Genomic DNA, 18,380 nt, shown 5'->3' with positions numbered 1-18,380 from the left:
CCTCAGACAAAATGAAGATGCCTTAAGAAGAGGAATGTTACTTAGAAGCCTGAACAGAAACTCAATTAAATTATGTGTTGTATTGCCGGAATTATAGGCTACATATTTTAAAACACATGGGGACATTCTGGAAGTTATGAAAATAAAAATATATCTAGGCCTACAGCTGCATTTGTTTTTACCCTTATTTTTTACTGAAATTATTGTTCTCCAAATTGGGTAGCAATAGTGGACATACGTTTCATTATTAGTCTGCCTTGCCAGAAAGTACCAGACTGAAACTTGATCAATGACTGAATCAATGAATGAATGTTAAGAACACCAGATGTCAGAGTATAACAATCCTTTATTTAAACAGTGTTACACGGGGGAGGAGTGGCTGTGTGTGGGGAGACACAAGACAATTAAGCTGCTAGATAGAAAACACTCTACCAGTGATCATTGGTTGGCAACGAGGCAGCTGTTTGGTTTTCCAAAATGTGTTCCTTCACAAAAGTTCTGTCGAAAGTTGGTTTTAATTAAAAATACAAAATTGTGCTGGTGTTATTTAACCTTATGTCACCTGTCGAAGCTGTGGTACAAAGCCTGAGATATGACTGAAGAACGTAGTCATAATTATCATTCGCCTTTTCAAAAAATGTACTTCATCAGAAGAGGATGTTGTTTGTATGAGTTGGATGTAATCTAATGGCAGTATAATATTGGCTGTTAGCTGTGTAACATTGCCCTCCCATCATCTCCTCGAGTCCCTGAAAATCAGCTGGCGTTGAATCATCCTCAGTTGCTCGGGGTGACATAATTGAGTTGTCTTGGTAACTGAAACCCTTCCATAGTCCCAACTTAGTGTGTGCAGCTTCTGGTTTTGTTTTTTCAATAAAAAGCTACTGATTGCAAGACATCATTTGTGATAAAAGTTTTTTGTTTTGTTTTTAACAACCTTGAATAAAATTCACAAGACATTTTGGAAAACCAGACCTTGCAGCCCCAAAGCTCCTGTGATTGGTTAAAACAGAGCACAGAAACCCCTCGCACCCCTCCGAAAAAGAGGTCAAACCGGGGGCTGAAAGCACAAAAAGCAAATTGTGGCAGAAAATTAGATTTGTAGTGGTGTTCCTTCAATGTCAAACACACTGATGATATCAAAAAAACATCCAAGAGGGCAATAAATCCCACCTCACAACGACTACATCGGTTTCACAGACAAAATACAACGAACCTACAATAAGCTGTTGCGACACAACCAATGCTTTTTTTGTTTAGTTTTTTGGAACAGCGAAAGCCTCCAAAGCTGCCGAAGTTTTTGTTTTTTCTTTGCTGCTTTGTCTCTTTGCAAGAGGGTTAAAAGGTTAAAGCTTCACCCTCCTCTGGAATGTCACATAACTGCATAAAAGAGGTCAGACCAGTGTTTCCCAATAAAAAGTCTAGACAGCCATTACTGCTCCGTCCTTAAAGCCCTCAACTGTGTCAAATTTTATTTCTTAAAAAGCTGAAGGATAGATCCTTCTGTTGGCTCCAATTGAAAATGCCACTATGTCCAGCCTGACAGGAGGGTTAAGACATATCTAGTCAGGTAAAAGTGGAATGTTTTTTATATTAATCTGTGGCATTTGTTTGCTTACAACGAGTTCAAATCAGGAAGAAATGTGCTTCTCCGTGTCAACTAAATGCATTAGACCAAAGCACCTGGTTGTAACCCATTCAATGCCATCTGATATTTCACAGTCACATTGTTTGTGGAATTCCGCTGCACATTTGAGTAAAAAGCACACTGAAAAATGAATAATTTCATTCTATTCCATTTATGGGGTTTCAAGGGCACTCCAAACCCTCAGATGCACTTCCCTTTAAGCTGCATTTTACTTTTATATTGTGGCTGTCTCGGTTTTCTAGTGCACTGATGGATTCAGAGTACATCATATTGAAGTAAAAATGGATGAAAAAAACAACAATATAAAATTACTTTAATGCTAAAGAATATTTGGTTGCGGGGACAACACAGCCGGCGTCAGTTAAGAAATAATCTTATCTAGACGTGCTGTATAAACCAATATAATCTGTTATCCGCACACTCTCAAAACCAATCAACACAGTAGCCTTCTATCTAGACTCGCTCAAGATACTCTTGCAAGATAAAACATTGTGTGAAGACATGCTGAATGTAATCCCAGAAAAAAATTATATATATATAATTTTTTTTTCCTAGTCTGGTATGAAAAGAAGCTGGGAGTGAAATTAAGTGCTCAACTATTACGACAAACACGGTAAACAAAACCGTTAATGTTGTAACAACTGTATTTCCTCATTTTTGTACCTGAAAACTATTTTTTTTTAATCATTTAAAATTGCAGTTTGTGGATTAAGCATTGTCCTAAGAATATTAAAAACAGATTTAACTCACAGCAGGATGCAAAAGAATAAAAGTAGAACTTGCAACGTGCATCAAGTTGTTAGTTGGCACCGCAAGGCGCCACCTCGATTTCCCAATAACCCTTCAGTTTTCTGTTCCCCTCTCCCAATCAAAAGTCTGCTCCCTCGCTTCCCTCAGGCCCAATGGGAATGGCTAGTGTTGTACAGTGGGCGGGCCCAGGGAGAGCGTTTAGCTAATGAAAAAGCTGCAGTAGCGCTCCCATCTAATGTCCCCTTCGCCTTTTCTGTACAGAAAGTTTTATACACCAGCTTTAAAGTCAGTTCATCTTCAGTTCAAAGTCATATTAATTTAGTAACAATTACATTTTAAGATTCAGTAAAATTAGCTTCATGAACTTCAAACCTACGGACCCAATTAAGATTCTTCCCATTCCCACTCAGTTTAAATGGTTAAATGTGTCATTTTCGTGAACCCGAACTGAATATGAACTCGCTCAGCCGCTGGTCAAACACACAAGGAATGTAGATGAATATCAACTAGAGTTACAGGAAGAAATAAAAGAAGAAAAAAAAGACAATCATAGAAATTCAAAAACCTGGTTGATTGTTGTTTGTTTTACTGCATATTTTAAGTTACAGCTCCCTATTTTTTATGCAATCATTAGTAATAAATTGTGATGTGACACACAGCTGGTTCTACCATGCCTCCGACGGTGAATGTGTTTTAACGAGCGACAAGGTTTGTGTTGCTCTCTCCCCGTTCCCTTCATTGCTACATGTTACTGTTAAAATAAGAAATTTTGATATTACCGTGTTGTATGGTGATATTCTCCATTTACACCATTAGGAAGTGAAGGAGGGAGCTGTAATTTAATACAATATATTTTAGACTTTTTTTTATCTTTTTTTTTTTAGGAATGCACCAACACCACTCTCCAACTGCTGATACAGATACAAATACATAACTGAAGTGTCAAAAAAAATCACTTTTCTGACCAATTTTATGGAGATAAAAGCTGTTTGAGATTGGCAGCCTCTTTTCTTTCTGTATGAAAAACCAGACCTTGCTTGGATTTGACTGGTCACCGGTACTGGTTAAATAATCAATACAATAATCACTTTTAGCTTTGTATCTCATCAGCATTTGATCATTGGTGCATCCCGAGAGGTTTTATTTTTGCAATACATGACAAACACACTATCTTCTCTCTTTTTGTAAAAACAAACAGTTAAAGAAAAAAAAAAACACTATAAAAAAAAAACACGCTACAAATGTTACGCTAACAAAGTGGTTCTTTTTTTGCACCCTCGGAAAGTGTGAGGATATTATTTTTCTTTTTCTTGGTTGTGAGGGATTTAGTTGCACAACAAGAGAGAGTGACGGAGGAAGAGATTGGCATCTTCTCTTCCGTTCGTCCACCCCCTTTTCTCCTCCTGTTTTTCAGCTCTTTCTCCTCTCCTCTCCGGTCAGTCAAGGTCAGTTGTCGTAGGGTGATGAGGTCGTTCGACGTCAACAGAGAAAACAGTCACGATGGGCCCTTCAGCTCTGGGGAAAATAGACGTGAAGGCAATCAGCCTGGCTGCTGTGATGATTGGCACTCAACACTAGTTTCCCACTCAATATTTCATTTCCGCTCCACACACAGACCTCCAACCAGCCACTGTCGACCTTCCTAAATTTCATATTGTTTTTTCTTTTGTCCTCTTAAAAAGGTCACCTATTAAATGTTTTTTTCAACATTAATACGGGTCCCCAGTTCGACTAGAGACTCCAAAACTATGTTAGGAAAAACATCCCTCTATCTTTTCCTCCACCTTTCTAAAAACCTGTGTTAAATACCCCAGTCAGATTACCAACCTAATTTAGCACTACCTTCACCTGGCAAGCACAACCCCAGATACCTCTGAATCGAACTAGCAGTTATATTCTAACCGACAGTTAGATTCAGGCAAATCAGAGCACACTGGTCTTTTAGCAATGGCACTGTGAGAAATATTGAGAACGTTTTTTTGGACACAACGGCATGAAAATAATTTCTAGTGGAAACCCAAGTTACAATTTTGTACCAGAAAATGAGCAGTATATGTGACCTTTAATACACCACTATATGCAGCTCCAATTTTACTTTCAGCATGGATAATAATAATAATAATCAGTCACTATTATTATTATTACCTGAGTTCAGTCAATCCTCCTCCTCAGCCAGTTCAGTTTCTTTATGAACCACCACTCTGGTAACAGACATGTCAGGATGTTGCTCTTTGGCCTCCTTAATGGCCTGGGCCAATGCCTGCAGTACCAAGGGGTCAACCACACAGTGGCAGCACCGAGCACGACGTGCAGTGGGGGGGGGAAGGACGTGGAGGAAGGAGAGGAGACGAGGGTGGGAGGAAACGGTGGAGTTAAATGGAAAATTAACAAGAAGCATAAATAAAACAACAACAATGCTGGATTTACGATCAATGTGCTATTTTACTTCTTCGGGGGAACTGAATGTTAAATGTGAAGAGGGTGTAAACTGGATGAAGTAAAATGGCTTCAGATCGAACAGACACATCATCAAGTGGAAAAAGCTTTTCTTTTCTATTAAAAAAACAAACAGAGAAAATCTCATTTCCAACTCAAATGTGTTGCTCATGTGTAAATCCAGCGAATCAGACCAGAAAGGCAAATTAAAGTAAACAAACAGGTGGCATAGGATCATGCTCAAAGATCCAGACCTGAGCAAAATAAATTCTCAGATATGATCTTCTCAGTGTAGCTTTAGCTAAAGCCATCACGTGGGGGACATAAAAACAATATACAGTACATTTTCACTGAAGAAATTTGAAAATCAAAAACACGGACAGAAATTAATCTGACGATGAGCAAAAATAAATTGGTCAAGACAACATTTCATGACGAATAAGTGAAGTGACGGATGTGACTTACAAAAGTGGGACTAATGGCATGTGGGCATCTCTGATAAATGATCAATAAGTCAAATGGTGCAGCATTTTGATAGACAATGTCTTATGTCACCATATGCACATTTGTTCTCTTAAGTTTGAGAAACAAGTTAATACCGCTGTAACTAAACTTAGGAAAGACAGGGACTGATGATTTTATGCTATCAGCAGTCTTAATTTCAATGAAAAAAATTATATTTATTCAGGGATAAGCTGCGCCACTGGGAAACTGACCTGGTCATGGTCGATGTCACAGTCACCGGTAATGACGATGCGTTTCTCAATCCTCGTCTCTGATAGGCCGCCCTTTAACGTCTGCAACAGAATGTACAACAATAATGTTACAATGATAGGGTAGGGGGGGTGATTGCCTGAGTTGTTCTAATGTTATTCCATTAAGCATTAAGAGGAGGATGTGTGTGTGTGTGTGTGTGTGTGCGCGTGTGTACCTTGGTAATGTGTGTGGTTGTAGTTGTACACAGAGACTCAGAGGTGATTGTCTGAGCAGTCATCAACACTCCGGGCTCGCCATCGCCATTACCGTCCAACTGACAGCAGAGGAGACAAAGAGAGACCATTAGCTGTGTGTAACCGTTAGTATAACCCTCGATGGATGTTTGATGTTCTAAATAGACACAACAAACTTTTCTTTATAAAAAAAAAAAATTTTCCTGAGGAGGGAGGAACAAATCACGGCTGCATGCACCGTTGCTAGAAAAGGAAGCTTTTTGGGCACATGCTTTCAAACGAAACAGTCACAAATGAGTCTTGAAAGTACGGTCGAATCTAAATGTTTCACACAAATACAGAATGAATTGACACACGTAAGGAAAAAAATAAAGATTAAGCTCCCTGTGCTTGTTAAGCGTGCACCTGTGCGGCTTCATATGTGATGGTCTTGGTTTCCGTATGTACGATGGGCACTTCTTTTGTGGCTATCTCAGTTTTCTGGGCTGCAAACGTGTCTGATATAGTCACCATTTCTGTCTTTACCACAGGTGGCTGGGGAGGGAGGAGAGAGAGAAGTGAGGGGGGGGGGGGAAGGAAAGAGGATTAATATATTAGACTTGAGAGAAAAGTTAGTGAGACATTATGAAACATGTTGGTGTCTATTCACTTCATTGTTTAAAAAGGTGCAGTCAGCAATTCTGGAGATTTTTGTTGTTGTTGCAGTGCACACACAGTACGGGCAGGTAGCGGATTGTGAGGAGATATTCACTGACAAAATGATTATGACAAAGAGTGATTTTGACAACAAGCATTCTCCACAATCACTGACTCCACCTTTAACTATCGGAAGAAATGTAAATGTATTCGTATTGTGTTTAAATGGAAGTGATTCAGTTTGTTCAACACAGCGGCTTTATAAACACAATATCTGCGAGCAAATGCGGCAAGATCCATGCAAAACAAAAAGAAATGCTTCCAAACTCATGCAAGGCAACATCACAAGACGCATGAAATGACGACGACTACTTCCAGCAATCAACACACGACAGCTACAATGGCGGCACAGCTACAAAAAATACCCATGGTGTCAACGTGCAACTCAAAAAGTACAACACAGCACAAGCATGCAATGGAACACAAGCCGATAAAACAAGCAGACCAACCAAACAAAACAACAACACTTCATATGTCAACAGCATGCAACAAGGTGACATTCAGATGAGCGGGTGGCATTTCCGAAGTGGTTGGCAATAATGATTTCCTCAACGCCGTTGCCATGGTGATGGTGACAAAGCCAATTGAACATTGACAGAGAGAGAAGCATCGCTGCCAAACACCCGGAGGATACACAAAAACAAAACACTCACAAACACGTCAAAAGGTGGAATACGGCATGCCGAGCACAAAAACAGCGAATAAACACCTAAAAGCATCATGCATTTTCCCACTTAAGCCCCCATTCATTTCACAACACCACAATACACACTGTGCGTTAACTTGGCATGTTGATAATGGTATGAAGTATGAGGATACGATAGTAGATAAAACAGAAATGAACATATAATATGGATATGGTGAAAATCAAAAATAAAGGCTGCTTTGTTATATTATGTAGGGGATTGTAACTTCAGACCAACACACCAAAACACTGGTGATGAATTGTACCATTAAAGGACTCATCTGTCTGTCTTTTTTTAAGGAAGATTTTTACTGCACTTCTGGCAAGGTGTGTCGCTTTAGGCTTTTCACAGGTACAGAAACACGGGTGTGAGGATGTTCGAGGCAGGGGGCTTAAAAATTTCACGCAAGCAGGTAGGAAAACCGGCACTGTGGTAAGCAGGAAGGGGGGAGGGGAATGGGTGTTTCTACAGCTGGCAGGAGGGATTGAAAACCCCGGGGAAAGCTTGATGGTCGGGCCCAGCTATAAGACTTTACCTCAGAGCAACAAATAACCTGTGGTCGGTGTTCTGCTTCGGCCAGAGTGGGGGCGTCGCCGTTCATTTTAGGCGTTTGGTCTTCCTCTGTGGTGGCTGTGGTGGCGGTGTGCGTCCCCGTCACACTCTCCTCTGGCAGGGCGTGACCGTTTGGAGCTTCATCGGGGGTGAGCATTGGATCCTCTGTGCTTTCCTCAGCCTCCCTCTCACCTTCTTTCTCCATCTCCTCACTAGTCGTTTTCTTCTGTACATCCTCTTCCTCTTGACTGGTGGCTGCCTCTACAGTTTGGCTAACTTCAGCTGAAAGGCAAGGAGCGTCTGGAACTGCAGCCACAGTGTCCCGCTCCACAGACTTCTCCTCCACCTCCACCTCTTTCTCCTTCTCTTTCTCCTCCTCTTCCTCCTCTTCTGGTATTTGTGTGTGGCAGATGGACGCGGAGACGTTGGGATGGTACTCGGCTTCGTCTTCACTCTCGCTCTCCGATGAAACGCTTTCCCGCGGTGGTGCTTTGGTTTCCTTGGCGGCCACTATTTCCACTTGAGCTTTGACTTGTTGCTGCTCTCCTCTGGTCTCCTCCTGCTCTGCTGCTGGCGGATCAACAGGGGGGCTGATTGTAACCGTGACAAGTCCAGGTTTGGGGGCTTTGGAAACCTCTTGGACGACAACGGTTTCTTCAATTTCAACTTCGGTTGTCTACACACGCACGCACAGACACACCATGTACACGTAGTGCACAGAAACACACACACAATGAGGTGCACACACACACACAAACACAACAAACGCATGGGGACAAAAAAAAGCATAACGTGATCATTGAACATAAATTAAAAAAAGAAAACTTTTTCTTAAATCAAAATAAACTTATCGACAGCAATAAATCAGGAGAAAAAAAACAAGATGAATATGTTCAACTGTGGACAAAGAGGCACAACATGTGAGAAGAATGAGTGGAACAAATAGGAAGACGAATGAAGAAGTCAAAGGATGGAAGTTTAAAGCTGGAGGTACGAAAGAACGATGGATGAAAAGCCTCATGAATGGAAAGCTGGATGGATTAACAGGAGAGAGCTAGGACCACCTTTGCAGGTTCTTTGGTATCACAGGCCGTGCTATCGGCGGCGGATGCTTCCGTTTGGGGCGCGCTCACCTCCTGTGTGAAAGAGAAGTTACCACGACAAACATCAATCACACACCAGTAATGATACCATCATCGGTAGCACTTAGCGACGCCTTAGCGATAATGTGATGCTTGTTATTACAGAACATTTGTTTTTCTTTCCTCCCTCTATCTCACTATTTAGTCTCTCTCTCTCTCTCTCTCTCTCTCTCTCTCTGTCCCCAGGGGACAATGAAGTTCATTTGCAAAGGCATCATTTCAAGCATGCAGTGAAATAAGTGAAATTAAAAGAAGAATAGAAAATAAAGAGATCCATTGAAGATGGATTGAAGAGAATATCCCAGCAATAAACACAGACTGTTAACTTTAAAAAGACAAAAGAAACCAGTTTCTTGTAGTTATTGATGAGCACAGGAAACATGACGCATCATAATCATAATGAATGAAATTCCAGATTGAAATATGTTGAGTTTTAAATCTACAAACTGGCACAATGGATTTCTTTTGTCTTTTTATTTAACCATGATGCAACCTGCAAGAGTCTTCCATAAAAGGAGCGGATAAGAAGATTTAAAAAAGGAAATGAAGCGGAATGATCCATTTGCATTCAAAAGACGAACATAATTACCATTACAAAACAAACAGATGACGATTTAACAGCCATGGCATCCACAGCTGTAAGTTATTTTTAGAACACAAATTACCATGCCGATCATTCAGGATGAATGGTCCCTGCGATACATAATGAGGATTACTACCATTCATCCAGCATCCACAGCAGGCATTATGGACAACTGGCATCGCTTTTACAGTAGTTGTTCAAGCAGCTTTAATTAATCTGAAGCATTCCAGGACATCAGTTTACTTTCAAGGTGAGCAATGTTGCTGGTTAACCCAATAAAAAGGCAGATACTAAATAGAATGACGTGCGGACTCTGTTGAAAGTAAACTGACTCCTCAATGATCAGTCGCACCACTCGCACCTCAGCGATGGAGTGTGTAGCTGCACTGCAGACCGCGGCGGGAGTTGAGGAGCATGTGGATATAACAGCGTCTAGTGTCTGTTCGGGATGGCCACTGGCGAACGCAGCGGCCGAACAAAAGCCAGCGCCAGTGTGTCTACTCAAAAGTACAGAAGCTATCTCCTCCTCAAGGCTCTACAGCGACACACACACACACAAAATGCAGAAAACAGAGAAGTAGAGAAGAAAACAAGAATATTTGATAGAATGACAGAACAAAATCCTCAGAGGAAGTGTAGCAAAGATTTAAATAAAGAACATCTCTCACAGAAAAGATCAGAAACCAGCTACATATTGCATTGTAGCCTAAATAAAACCCCTGCAGTGCATGTCAAATGTTTATGTTGTAGAATCTGATTGGAGTGCAGCTGAAAAGGGATGAAGAATTGGAGAAGTGCAACAGCAATAGGTCGATTAAGTAGAAATAATTCCCCACAGACGAGTAAAAACCTAGGGAGTCAAACCAACTGACGAGTGAGAGCTATACAGGAAAAGCCCACCATGGTAAACACCTCAAAATGAAAGCACCCACAAGGAGAGGAGGAGAGGTCAGGTGCAGCGGACACACACACACACGTGATGACATATGGACTTCTTGCTACGAAAACCACATTGTTGTTTCTTTGCGGGCAAATTGCAAAAAACAGTTTTGAAGCCCTGCAATAGTCTGCTTCTTCTTCTCTTTTTTTTCAAGAATCAGTTTGTTTTTTTCAAGTTGCGGACACAGAAACATCCAGAACAGACGTACCACTTGTTGCTGCTGCTGAATACGTATGGTTGGAGCGGGGGAGGAGGTGAGACGTTTCTCCCACTGGCTGGGCTGAGGAGGAGAGGGAGGTGGCGCCTCCATAAAGGAGCGTTTGAGCTGGCTAATACTAGCTTGGTGTTTCAGAACCTCGTCCTGGGTCTTATCATGGTCCTGATGAGGGAGTGGGGGGGAGAGGAAGGGAAGGGAAGGGATAAAGTGAGGAGTCAATATAGAATTTTAAACGATAGCAGGGATAAGAGGGTGGGAGGATGGGGGCAAGAAACATGACATGGGATGGATTGGGGGAGAGAGGTTGAAGGAAGATAGAGAAGAAAACAAATGGATGGAAGAAAGGAAGAAAAAAAGAAAGATTGAAAATATGGATTTAAAAGAGATAGAGATGTGATTGGACAAGAGATGAGGGAAAATAGGGAGGATAAAAGGAGAGAGAGACAGGGGGGGAGGAGGGAACATTTGGTTCAACAGGTCACAGGAACATTAGTCTGCCAATCAGGAGGAAGACAAGATGGAGGCCGTGCCTCACTGGAGCCTCTTGAATTTGGTTGTACTTTTGTTTAGTGTGTGTGTGTGTGTGTGTGTGTGATTGAGTGAAAATGTGTGTGTTTATAAGCAAGCTGCAGTGAAGTTTGTGTGTGTGTGTGTTTATAAGCAAGCTGCAGTGAAGTTTGTGTGCGTGTGTGTTTATAAGCAGGCTGCAGTGAAATAAGGCCTCTCCATCTTTCTTAAAATCAGGCAAGGACAGCAGAGCAGACTGGCAGAACATGGAGCTGATAGTGGTGATTTCACTTTCTCATTCAACACTCCTGTCCTTTTCCTTCTCTCATTTTTTTTCCTTCTCCTCTCATCCCTTTTTCATTTTACTCAAATTCTACAACTTCTACTTCTAAGACTACTGTACTGCTATCAGTCCCATGTTCCATAAAAACACGCCTTGTTGTTGTTTTAGTATGTTATGGAACCACGCATTGCTCGGGGCTTGCAGCCAATCACCAGAACACGGGAAGAAAGCTCCTCGTGTGGGTTAGGGATGCAGGATTAGTCGGGTTAGACGTAGCTGCCTTGCAATAGTCAAACTCTTCGGTCAGTCCAGAATTGGAAATGTAACGCGATAAAAGAATATACAAAACAGCATTCAACGTGCACGGGGCATGCATTAAATTCACATTCACACACACACACCGCTGAGCATATTCACAAAGCAGCCATTGTTATCACTAAGCCTGGGAAATTTTCACTGGAGACCACAACTCAACTGTACTGTTGTGTAGTAAGATACACACACATCAACTTATTTTACATTTCATAGATTCAACAGAAAAATACTTTGTGTTTGCCTGGTCAGTACACAAGCAGTCTGTGTCATTCCAAACTTAGCAGCTAAGTGAATAACTGCAAAGTTTAGCAGACCTTCTAATTAATGTGTTTAAAGCTAAAACAATTTTTTATTCATTTTCATTATTTTTGACATTTTAAATCTTCAATCCCCTTGTAGGTACAATTTGATTTATTTATAAAAAACGTTCTTGGTCAAGTTTCCAAGCCTATGTGTTCAAAATGGCTGCCATGTGAATCAGGACAATTAGCACAGAAACCATTTAAGGGCAAAACATTTTCAATCATATAAGGAAAGAAAATTGAAATAGCTGGAATCGAGTGTCGAGCCTTGATATACAAACATCCACACACATGAACACACTTGGGCATGCACGCAGAGCCTGAGAGTGCGAGAGGGCAGCAGTCTGTACAGTACAGTACACAGGAAGTTGTAGTTCTGATGGCGTCAAGAGTACACAGAAACATGTAGTTCTTATTTTCAGCCATCAGACGACAGACGCCAGTACCAACCTCCAACATTAAATTACTGTGCCTCACATAAATATTGTCCCCATGCACTCTCATTGGACTCTGGAAGGTAAGACATACAGCAACAACAAACAAAAAAATGAATGTGAAAAATAGGATTTAGGTTTTAAAAATGTACGTTACACTCACTTGTTTTAGCTCTACAAAATAAAACTTAATTTGGCACAAATAATAATCGAATTAAATAAAGTATTCATAAATAAATAAATGCAATAAAAGAAATAAAAATAATTGTTAATAACTATACAAAACAGTGAAAAAGAAATTGAAAACAAATTATCAAACTGAGATGAAGGCTGGAAGTACAAGAATACATTTAAAAACATTCTGATTAAAACATATAAAATTCAAAGCGTTCAAAACCCCACATCAGCAGGTGCTTACACAAGTCAAAAAACCCTAATGTGCTTTCAGCGAAACCCAAAAATAATGATTGAACCACAGATATGAACCAAAAACCAAACTGAAACGTGAAACCAGAAGCCACAGCAGAGCAACCAAAAGTGAAGATTTTGGGTGAAAGTGCCCAATCAGCATCAGTTATAACACTTAGCCTCAATCTGAAAAAAAGACCTATAATAAGAGACATATTTATAACTAAATACCATCTGTTGTCAATTCAATTATTCAGATTTTCATGTTTGTACAAATTACAGATTGGGTCTGTTATAGCTGAGACACTGTATAATCATGCTAGGGCAATTTCACCCTCAAGGAGTGAACCAAAACAATACACCAACCAATGTGGGCAGAGCAAATGATTGACAGACCAAATACACAATCAAATAACCAATAACTGTCTGTGAACCTGAGAGGGGGAGGGCTCACTGGCTCCAAGTGACTGTTGATGCATAAAGTCAAGGAGAAAGTAAGGACAGGTTAGGTTTACTGCATTACTGCACGTGTGCGAAACCACTGTTACACTAGTTCTTAGCAAAGTATCTTATCTTGTATAATACTCTGAATAATTTGCAAAGCATGCTGGGTAAAGACAGGCCCTACAGACCTTGGTGGGCGTGGCTTCCGCATCACCAGGGCTTAAGTCCACCTCCTTAACCTTCAGTGCCGTAGTCAAGACGATGGCAAGTTATGACAAAATGAGGAAGGTAGGGGGCACGAAGAAAAGAAAAATGTGAAATGGATAATGGGATTAAGCTATTATCCTCCACCGCAACGTTGGTGTTAGGTAGCGCTGTCTGCCTGTCATGTGACCTTTGCATCAAACGCACCGGAGCAGTGACATGAAAGAGTCTGAGATGGTGAATAAAGGGAGACAGCAGGTGCCTCAGACTGCTCTGGTGCTATATTTAAATTAAAAATCATAGTATATCATATGATACACATACTGTACATATACTTTTTTCCCTAAACAAATTTTAATATTGAGCATTCTTTCCAGGAAAACAGCGCAAATTTGAATTCCAGTGCAAACAGCTCTACAATACTTTGTAGCGAACGTCGCCAAGTAAGATTCACTTTATTTACAGCAAGTAAAATGCTACTACCACAGTTCCTGTGAAGGTTTTTCAGGCCACAGTTACCCTTTTAATTCCAAATAGAAATGTTATGGAACTATTTTGGGTAATAATGTGCTACAGATTTTTCCACCAGAGGGCAGCTTTCACTGTAGCAGACTTAATAGTTAAGTATTCTGGCAATTAGCATTGCTTCCAACATGTCCTTACAGCACATATCTATTCCATCATCAGCCATGGCTTCATTAACCAAGAAAACAACAAATGGCCACGCCAAAGGTGTCACTTAAAGCAAGACAAGCAACGGAGAGGGGGTTGGGCTCCTTAACCCCAAAAAATAAAGTGTAACACTGTTTACTCTGAACATTCATTAGCAATAGCATACACGCCAATAAGCCTTGAAGTGCTGTAGGGTTGAGGGGGTAAGTGAATCTATCTTTCGGATCAATGCGTATGTACAGTTTTAACATCTAACCTACAACCAGTCTCTCAGCATGGCCATTTCTCTGCACTACTAAGGCAAACTGCAGCAAATAAATGCAATTAAATTATAGCTTAAGTTCCTATTTATACCATTATCACTTCATTTGATGACTAACACCTTGTAATACCGTATCTACCGAGTGATAAACACAGAGTAACTGCACAGAGGGGATTGCCTTTTTTAAATGGCTAATAATGACTTAATTTAAAAAAAATAAACAATTAAGTAATGTAAACAACTGTGTTCTGTACATCACTAGCTGTTTTTGAATTATGCCATTGTAGCTAAATCCTGCTATACTCATATCTCATTTTATATATATATATATATATATATATATATATATATATATATATATATATATATATATATATTTCTATATCTATATCTTAATATTTATATTAACAATACAATAACAGTGTCTCTATTTTAAACCTTATATCCCTTATAAACTCTGAGAACTGTAATACTTGGTTTAATCTCACTTATTCTAATCTTTGTTTATTTTATCGTAAATGACACAGTGGAGCAGGCAGGGAACAGGGAAAAAAAATCCCTGGTAAAGAAGGGGGTGGTGGATATAAGGAGGGGAGGGGACAGTTTGCACTGTCAAACAAAGAGGAGGACAAAAGGAGAGAGGAGTGGAGAGGAGTGGACAGGGGTCTGTGTGGGGCGCATTGTGTGCATTTATGCGGCGGGGTCGCACATCTCTTGCGTCCGGGTAGCACTGGTGTGGTGCCTGATGCGCGTTGGTGTGTGTGTCGGTGTGAGGAGAGGAGAAGCGTGCTCGCTAAAGCCAGAGCTCAGCTGATCCTGGGACTGATCACATGGGGTCTCAGTGACAAACAGTGGCAAAACTGCCTTCCGCTGACTGGAGACCACCGTCTCTAGGTAACACAGGGTCAGGCCCAGGGGCGTGGCTAAAATCAGGGCAAAGATCAAGGATTGGCTCGCTGCCAGCATTACAACCAGTAGGAAGGTCACTAGCAGACAGGGCAGGAACAGAGGGGATGGATTCAGAAGGTAGGGATGTATCCATGGGGTTAAGTTAGAGTGAAAGAAGGAGGAGAGAGTCGGGAGAAAGGCGGAAGACGGGACAGAAAAGACATAGGAAGCCAGAGAAGGGAGAGAGGAGACAATCTGAGGACAGGTAAGAGAGGAAACGTCGGGCAAATGTAGCCGTTTTGGGTGCAAGAGAACAGCAGGAAACCAACTAATACATTGAGTAGGTAACCTCGGTGTAGCCATACTAGACATGATGAATTTGGCGGCATTCACAGTAAACAGCTTCAATTTCACTGCCGACTGGGATAGGAAGTCGGACACAGTGTGCGTGATAGAGCTCATTTTCTTTGTTACATCTGAAAACAGCTTGGTGGGCAGACACCTGTTTCCAGTCTTCCCCAAAAGGGAGAGAAAGCACAGGATTAACGAAACATATTTAGCCACGCCCCTCGGACGGAACCAGCTCCACCGATTGGGCGAACCAGCAGCCGTAGCTCTGGTTTCAGACAGGCAGCCCTCCTCGACTCCCGGGCGCTCTGAGCTGTGTGTTTGGGAGCTTGTGATTGGGTAAAAGGCTGCGGGGATTTGCAGTGAGTGTTCGAGATCAGCGAATGAGGAGGAGGCGTTTGAGGGAAAGGCCCTAGGATAGTGTGAGGCCGCCCCGGCACGGTCAGCAATGAGGTCGTCATCTTCAGAAATGTCCGACATGCCGTGGTCCAGCTCAGAGATAGTGTCCAGGGAAGGAGGGGTGGAGGAGAGTGAGGATGAGGAGGAGAAGGAGAGAGGGAACATGAAAATTGACTAGTGGAGGTGGAGGTGGATTGCAAGAGAGATAGAGAACGACACACATTCACACACACAAGGAGAAAACCGAAGAGTAGAAAGAGAGAGAGAGAAATGGAGCGGGTGGGATAAGAGAGGAGACACACATCCCGCAAAGTGTAGGCGCAACCAAAGCAAAATGTCCATTTAAAAATATAATTTAATTTTTTCATTTTCATGAAACAATGACAAAAGTGAGAGCATGCGAGGAGTGATTAAAGCAAAAATAAATAAAAAGGGAAGTGTGTGTGAAGGAAAAAAGAGAGAGGGGAAGAGGCATAACATTAGTCAGTGAACAACACACCAATAGTAGGTTAAAAGTGAACATAGCAGGGCACAACAACACAGTGCAAGAGTACAGTTGTGTGCAGGGAAAAAAAGTGTCCACAGGGTGCCACCACTGAACGAAAGGCTGAGAGACAGAGGTCAATCCAACAGTGCTGGGGTGTGAGCGAGGTTTAGGGAGAGAAAAGGGGGTGGGGGGGAGAGGGCAGTGGGAAAGGATGCATGCCTAACGTACAGCAATACTCTCTATATACTACTCTACTCAGCACAGACTGGCTTTGTTTAGCAGTAGACAAGGATCCACACTCATGCCAGAGAGTCTGTTCATTAAGATTAAGTCATTTATCGGCTAAAAATAGAATGATGACGCAAAAACTTTCTCAGACAGTCTTGTTGGTATGTGTACCTTTTTCGCACTCACATACATTTTCACAGGGGCAATGTAAGTGTGGCTGACGATTATCGTGGCATAAAACGATTTGAATATGTGGTGGCGAATGTTGCTGCTGAATAAGCTTTCATTTCACTTCTGTTGGCATCTTTCCCCCACAAAAATAAGGAACCCACAATGTGTACAACTTTTTCCACGCAGAGGTTACTGTGAGACTAGCCAACTGTAATACGGCTCCATGGTTCATCATGTGTACATAGTATATGAGATAGTACAATATTAGTATATCAACACAGGGAAAAAATGCATTTTGTTCTTATTTAAAATGAATACAATGTTGTCTTGGGCTAAGAGATGCTTGTATACACACTCGGACAAGCCAAAAAATGTGTCACAGACAGAAACAGGTTGATTTCTTCCATCACCCAAATACCCATCTCACAAACACAAAAGCTTCCTATGGGACAAAATGGACTCACAGTGGTCATCCAATGACAACGAAAACAAAGAAATACAAAAAAAAGGCTATCTAACATTAATGTTTTTCATACTTGATGAAACCTGAATAACGCACGCACACACTATCTCTCTCACACACACACACACACCTTATTGTCAGAGTGGAGCTCGAGGTGGGGGTCACGTCCATTCTCAGATGCCTCGGTTATGCTGATCACTGGTGCTAAAGAATCAGACACACACACACACAAAAATAAAATTAACATAACTTTTAAAGAATTTTAATACACACAATAAAAATGTCTGATTCTTTCGCTGACAGCTATATTTGTTAAGTTCAAGACCACGTTGTTTTGTTTCAAAGGACAGAAAACACATTTTATTAATTAAGGTAAGAGCACACGCTCAGTTCAACACCAAACAAAAAGGCAAAAAATAAAATGATTTCTTTCCACTAGTGAATAATTTGCAGTTACTGTAACTTCTACTTTAGGCAAAACAGAAAAATATATTGTAACTCTTATTGTCAGTTATACTTTTCCCCCATTTGGCTTTGGTCGAGTAGTAAAATATAAGTTTGAAAAAACAAAACAAAAAACAAAATAAAACTTAATAAAATAAAGGGAATGAATATAAAGTAGGCCTATAAAACAGCAACAACTAATCAAGGACGTTGGCCTGCGGTGGTATAGGTTGTCCAGCAGGGGGCAATGTAAGACAGCCTAACAACCTGACACAAGTGCACAGCTGCATGAGGTGCACCAAATCCAGAAAACCGCAAAAAAAAAACGGTGTGCTGTTCTCAAAAGCCACATTTTTTTTATATGATGTGAATCATAATCATCTAATCTAAGGTTATGTAGACATGAAGATAAAAATGAAATGTGATCTCGGTTATTTACGCGGCTCTACTTGATGAGTTTTCTATTTTGCTCTCTGCCTGCCCTGGACATGTCAATGACATAACAGCCATTGTATGAACTC

At 41.0% G+C, this 18,380-nt stretch overlaps 1 protein-coding gene across 9 annotated transcripts in view; it reads right to left on the bottom strand.

Annotated features, from left to right (window-relative positions):
* Nucleotides 1-328: 328 nt before the first annotated feature.
* Nucleotides 329-18,380, bottom strand: part of epb41l2 (erythrocyte membrane protein band 4.1 like 2) — a 50,042-nt gene continuing 31,990 nt past the window's right edge. The window contains exons 14-25 of one of the 9 annotated variants that reach the window (XM_080048129.1): nucleotides 17,546-17,619; nucleotides 13,482-13,532; nucleotides 13,284-13,316; nucleotides 12,458-12,517; nucleotides 10,592-10,762; nucleotides 8,783-8,854; nucleotides 7,702-8,394; nucleotides 6,190-6,318; nucleotides 5,766-5,864; nucleotides 5,551-5,631; nucleotides 4,544-4,658; nucleotides 329-3,913 (exon numbers count right to left, since the gene is read on the bottom strand). In XM_080048129.1, the coding sequence (XP_079904255.1) occupies nucleotides 4,554-4,658; nucleotides 5,551-5,631; nucleotides 5,766-5,864; nucleotides 6,190-6,318; nucleotides 7,702-8,394; nucleotides 8,783-8,854; nucleotides 10,592-10,762; nucleotides 12,458-12,517; nucleotides 13,284-13,316; nucleotides 13,482-13,532; nucleotides 17,546-17,619 (1,568 nt within the window). In that variant the 3' untranslated portion in view covers nucleotides 329-3,913; nucleotides 4,544-4,553. The remainder of the gene's footprint in view (nucleotides 3,914-4,543; nucleotides 4,659-5,550; nucleotides 5,632-5,765; nucleotides 5,865-6,189; nucleotides 6,319-7,701; nucleotides 8,395-8,782; nucleotides 8,855-10,591; nucleotides 10,763-12,457; nucleotides 12,518-13,283; nucleotides 13,317-13,481; nucleotides 13,533-17,545; nucleotides 17,620-18,380) is intronic. The other 8 variants (XM_080048130.1, XM_080048136.1, XM_080048131.1 and 5 more) reach the window with 8 other exon arrangements.

Source organism: Ammodytes marinus (genome assembly GCF_949987685.1).
Source record: "Ammodytes marinus genome assembly, chromosome: 19".
NCBI classification, from domain to species: domain Eukaryota; kingdom Metazoa; phylum Chordata; class Actinopteri; order Uranoscopiformes; family Ammodytidae; genus Ammodytes; species Ammodytes marinus.
The sequence above is the reverse complement of the archived record's forward strand: the minus strand, read 5'-3'. Positions and strand labels throughout refer to the sequence as shown.